Here is a 6186-nt window from a genome sequence, read left to right on the forward strand (position 1 = left end):
AATTTTAAAAATTAATCTCTCCAGAAATAAGTCTCTCACTGTTGCCGCCTGCTACCGACCCCCCTCAGCTCCCAGCTGTGCCCTGGACACCATCTGTGAATTGATCGCTCCCCATCTAGCTTCAGAGTTTGTTCTGTTAGGTGACCTAAACTGGGATATGCTTAACACCCCGGCAGTTCCTACAATCCAAGCTTGATGCCTCAATCTCACACAAATCATCAAGGAACCCACCAGGTACAACCCTAAATCCGTAAACATGCACCCTAATAGACATTATCCTGACCAACCTGCCCTCCAAATACACCTCTGCTGTCTTCAATCAAGATCTCAGCGATCACTGCCTCATTGCCTGTATCCGCCACGGGTCCGCGGTCAAACGACCACCCCTCATCACTGTCAAACGCTCCCTAAAACACTTCTGCGAGCAGGCCTTTCTAATCGACTGGCCCGGGTACCCTGGAAGGATATTGACCTCATCCCGTCAGTGAGGATGCCTGGTCATTCTTTAAATGTTACTCCTCACCATATTTAGACAAGCATGCTCCGTTCAAAAATGCAGAACAAGAACGATATAGCCCTTGGTTCACTCCAGACCTGACTGCCCTCGACCAGCACAAAAACATCCTTGGGGCGAACTGCAATAGCATCGAAGAGCCCCCGGATATGCAACTGTTCAGGGAAGTCAGGAACCAATACACGCAGTCAGTCAGGAAAGCAAAGGCCAGCTTTTTCAAGCAGAAATTTGCATCCTGTAGCTCTAACTCCAAAAAGTTCTGGGATACTGTAAAGTCCATGGAGAACAAGAGCACCTCCTCCCGCTGCCCACTGCACTGAGGCTAGGTAACACGGTCACCACCGATAAATCCGTGATAATCGAAGACTTCAACAAGCATTTCTCAATGGCTGGCGCATGCCTTCCTCCTGGCGACTCCAACCTTGGCCAACAGCCCCGCCCCCCCGCTGCTACTCGCCCAAGCCTCCCCAGCTTCTCCTTTACCCAAATCCAGATAGCAGATGTTCTGAAAGAGCTGGAAAACCTGGACCCATACAAAATCAGCTGGGCTTGACAATCTGGACCCCCTATTTCTGAAACGTCCGCCGCCATTGTCGCACCCCTATCACCAGCCTGTTCAACTCTCCTTCGTATCATCTGAGATCCCCAAGGATTGGAAAGCTGCCGCGGTCATCCCCTCTTCAAAGGGGGAGACACCCTGGACCCAAACTGTTACAGAACCTATATCCATCCTGCCCTGCCTATCTAAGGTCTTCGAAAAGCCAAGTCAACAAACAGATCACTGACCATCTCGAATCCCACCGTACTTCTCCGCTGTGCAATCCGGTTTCCGAGCCGGTCATGGGTGCACCTCAGCCACGCTCAAGGTACTAAACGATATCATAACCGCCATCGATAAAAGACATTACTGGTGCAGCCGTCTTATCGACCTGGCCAAGGCTTTCGACTCTGTCAATCACCATATTCTTATCGGCAGACTCAGTAGCCTCGGTTTTTTCTAATGACTGCCTTGCCTGGTTCACCAACTACTTTGCAGACAGAGTTCAGTGTGTCAAATCGGAGGGCATGTGTCCGGTCCTCTGGCAGTCTCTATGGGGTACCACAGGGTTCAATTCCCGGGCCGACTCTTTTCTCTGTATACATCAATGATGTTGCTCTTGCTGCGGCGATTCCTGATCCACCTCTACGCAGACGGACACCAATTCTATATACTTCCGGCCCTTCCTTGGACACTGTGCTATCTAACCTACAAACGAGCTTCAATGCCATACAACACTCCTTCCGTGGCCTCCAACTGCTCTTAAACGCTAGTAAAACCAAATGCATGCTTTTCAAACCGTTCGCTGCCTGCACTCCGCACGCCCGACTAGCATCACCACCCTGGACGGTTCCGACCTAGAATATGTGGACATCTATAAGTACCTAGGTGTCTGGCTAGACTGCAAACTCTCCTTCCAGAACTCATATCAAACATCTCCAATCCAAAATCAAATCAAGAATCGGCTTTCTATTCCGCAACAAAGCCTCCTTCACTCACGGCCGCCAAACTTACCCTAGTTAAAACTGACTATCCTACCGATCCTCGACTTCGGCGATGTCATCTACAAAATAGCTTCCAATACTCTACTCAGCAAACTGGATGCAGTTTATCACAGTGCCATTCTTTTGTTACTAAAGCACCTTATACGACCCCCACTGCGACCTGTATGCCCTAGTCGGCTGGCCCTCGCTACATGTTCGTTCGTCAGACCCATGGCTCCAGGTCATCTACAAGGCTATGCTAGGTAAAGTGCCGCCTTATCTCAGTTCACTGGTCACGATGGCTACACCCAACCGCAACACGCGCTCCAGCAGGTGTATCTCACTGATCATCCCTAAAGCCAAAAACCTCATTTGGACGCCTTTCCTTCCAGTTCTCTGCTGCCTGCGACTGGAACGAATTGCAAAAATCTCTGAAGTTGGAGACTTTTATCTCCCTCAACAACTTTAAAAATCTGCTATCCGAGCAGCTAAACCGATCGCTGCAGCTGTACATAGTCCATCTGTAAACTACCCACCCAATTTACCTACATCACCCCCCCATACTGCTTTTATTATTTACTTTTCTGCTCTTTTGCACACCAGTATCTCTTCTTGCACATGATCATCTGATGATTTATCACTCCAGTGTTAATCTGCTAAATTGTAAATTATTCGATTATTGCCTACCTCATGCCTTTTTGCACCATTGTAATAGATTCTTCTTTTTTTTCTACCATGTTATTGACTTGTTTATTGTTACTCCATGTGTAACTCTGTGTTGTCTGTTCACCACTGCTATGCTTTTATTTTGGCCAGGTCGCAGTTGCAAATGAGAACTTGTTTCTCAACTAGCCTACCTGGTTAAATAAAGGTGAAATAAAATAAAAAAATAAAAAAATAGAGGTTCTGGGCTCGAGTCCAGGCTCTGTCGCAACCGGGAAACCAATGTGGCGGCGCACAATTGTGGCCCAACCATCGTCCCGGGTTAGGGGAGGGTTTGGCGGCAGGCATTGTCCCTTGTCCTATCGGCATAGCTACCCTGTGCGGGTGGGCACAGTGCCATGCTGACACGGTCGCAGTCTCTGACACATACATGGTGGGAGAACAAGTATTGGATACACTGCCGATTTTGCAGGGTTTTCCCTACTTACAAAAGCATGTAGAGGTCTGTAATTTTTATCATAGGTACACTTCAACTGGTGAGAGACGGAATCTAAAACAAAAAATCTCTAGAAAATCACATGGTATGATTTTTAAGTAATTAATTTGCATTTTATTGCATGACATAAGTATTTGATACATCAGAAAAGCAGAACTAATATTTGGTAACAGAAACCTTTGTTTGCAAATTACAGAGATCATACGTTTCCTGTAGTTCTTGACCAGGGTTTTGCACACCACTGCAGCAGGGATTTTGGCCCACCCCTCCATACAGACCTTCTCCAGAATCCTTCAGGTTTCGGGCTGTCGCTGGGCAATACGGAATTCCAGCTCCCTCCAAAAGATTTTCTATTGGATTCCAGGTCTGGAGACTGGCTAGAGCCACTCCAGGACCTTGAGATGCTTCTTACGGAGCCACTCCTTAGTTGCCCTGGCTGTGTGTTTCGGGTCGTTGTCATGCTGGAAGACCCAGCCACGACCATCTTCAATGCTCTTACTGAGGGAAGAGGTTGTTGGCCAAGATCTCGCGATACATGGCCCCATCCATCCTCCCCTCAATACGGTGCAGTCGTCCTGTCCCCTTTGCAGAAAAGCATTCCCAAAGAATGATGTTTCCACCTCCATGCTTCACGGTTGGGATGTGTTCTTGGGGTTGTACTCATCCTTCTTCTTCCTCCAAACACGGCGAGTGGAGTTTAGACCAAAAAGCTCTATTTTTGTCTCATCAACCACATGACCTTCTCCCATTCCTCCTCTGGATCATCCAATGGTCTTTGGCAAACTTCAGACGGGCCTGGACATGCGCTGGCGTCTGAGCAGGGGGACCTTGCGTGCGCTGCAGGATTTTAATCCATGATGGCGTAGTGTGTTTACTAATGGTTTTCTTTGAGACTGTGGTCCCAGCTCTCTTCAGGTCATTGACCAGGTCCTGTCGTGTATTCTGGGCTGATCCCTCACCTTCCTCATGATCATGATGCCCCACGAGGTGAGATCTTGCATGGAGCCCAGACCGAGGGTGATTGACCGTCATCTTGAACTTCTTCCATTTTCTAATAATTGCGCCAACAGTTGTTGCTTCTCACCAGCTGCTTGCCTATTGTCCTGTAGCCCATCCCAGCCTTGTGCAGGTCTACAATTTTATCCCTGATGTCCTTACACAAGCTCTCTGGTCTTGGCCATTGTGGAGAGGTTGGAGTCTGTTTGATTTGGTGGACAGGTGTCTTTTATACAGGTAACGAGTTCAAACAGGTGCAGTTAATACAGGTAATGAGTGGAGAACAGGGGGGCTTCTTAAAGAAAAACTAACAGATCTGTGAGAGACGGAATTCTTACTGGTTGGTAGGTGATCAAATACTTATGTCATGCAATAAAATGCAAATTAATTACTTAAAAATCATACAATGTGATTTTCTGGATTTTTGTTTTAGATTCCGTCTCTCACAGTTGAAGTGTACCTATGATAAAAAAAATTACAGACCTCTACATGCTTTGTAAGTAGGAAAACCTGCAAAATCGGCAGTGTGTCAAATACTTGTTCTCCCCACTGTATGTGTGGCTGGCTTCCGGGTTAAGTGGGCATTGTGTCAAGAAGCAGTGCGGCTTGGTTGGGTTGTGTTTCGGAGGACGCATGGCTCTCGACCTTCGCCTCTCCCGAGTCCGTACGGGAGTTGCAGCGATGACACAAGACTGTAAATACCAATTGGATACCACTAAATTGGGGAGAAAAAGGGGTAAACTGAAAAAACGAATATATATATATATATATATATATATATTTTTTTTTTTTCTTCTAAAGACCTGTTTTTGATTTGTCATTATGGGGTATTGTGTGTAGATTGAGGGGGGGGATTATTTAATCAATTTTAGAATAAGGCTGTAAGCAGGGGTGGGAAACTCCAGTCCTCAAAGGCCTGATTGGTGTCACACTTTTTCTCCATCCCTAGCAAACACAGCTGAATAATCAAATTGCATTCTAAACTGAAGATCATGATTAGGTGATTATTGGAGTCAGGTGTGTTAGCTGGGGCAAAATTGTGACACCAATCAGGCCCTCGAGGACTGGAATTGCCCACCCCTGCACGTAACAAAATGTGGAAAAGGTCAATGGGTCTGAATACTTTCCGAATGCACCATATCTTATCGGAAGGGGTACTGACTTCGTTAAGACGCTTAAAACCGAAATGGAATCAACCATGCAAATGTCATTGAGTGTTATTTTCCTCAACAGAGGAGCTGGTGTCCGAGAACTCTGACACAATATACTGCACTCCTGCTGCTCCTGAGATCAAGGCCTGAGACGGGGGAGGAGATGAAATAAAGGAGAGCAGAAGGAGGTGAGGAGAAGAGCAGGGTGTTCCAGTCTCTTCAGAACACCAAGCCCCAGCAAGGACCCGAGCCCCTCCTCTTCACCAGGATCTGATCTGGAGTTGAGCTCCCGATTTACACACATGTTCAGGCAGACCCAACACACACATGTACACACACAAAATGGGTTCTAGTGGTAATTAGAAGAACACACACACACACACACACAGAGATTGGGCTCCAGAGGAAAGTAGTAGACCTGTGAGCATCAGGCTCATCGCTGCCTGCTTTCTCTCTGATCAGCTCAGTCTGTCCCCCCTGATCTGTTTGTCTGTTCAACACTGTGACCCCATGAGCAATTTTTGTTTTAAATGTATTGACTTCAGGGGCAATTTGGTTCTCTGGGATTTTTTTTCCATTTTACAATAAGGGACACACATAGTTACACGGGGAGGGAAACTGATGCTATCTTTGAGAAATTATGTTAATTTTCTCAATGAAATTATCTTATTCCGTAAAAGTGGTGTTTTGTCCATAGGTGTACCGTTCTAACAGGCCAGAGAGTAAAATTACTTAAGTTGTTTGCTTTGTATTTTTGTCCTTGGTTGCAACTTTGCAGTTATGTAATTAAATAAAGAGATACATCATACATACATTCATTTTTTTAATGCACAAAAAAAAGCTTT

The 6186-nt window shown here is 46.3% G+C and overlaps 1 protein-coding gene across 1 annotated transcript in view; it reads left to right on the forward strand.

Moving 5' to 3' along the window:
* The window catches only part of LOC111951056 (serine-threonine kinase receptor-associated protein), a 19058-nt gene extending 12909 nt beyond the window's left edge, over positions 1 to 6149 (forward strand). The window contains exon 9 of the mRNA XM_023969039.2: positions 5424 to 6149. Coding sequence (XP_023824807.1) covers positions 5424 to 5491 — 68 coding nt within the window. The 3' untranslated portion in view covers positions 5492 to 6149. The remainder of the gene's footprint in view (positions 1 to 5423) is intronic.
* The last annotated feature ends 37 nt before the right edge of the window (positions 6150 to 6186 follow it).

This window comes from Salvelinus sp. IW2-2015, linkage group LG3 (assembly GCF_002910315.2).
Source record: "Salvelinus sp. IW2-2015 linkage group LG3, ASM291031v2, whole genome shotgun sequence".
NCBI classification, from domain to species: domain Eukaryota; kingdom Metazoa; phylum Chordata; class Actinopteri; order Salmoniformes; family Salmonidae; genus Salvelinus; species Salvelinus sp. IW2-2015.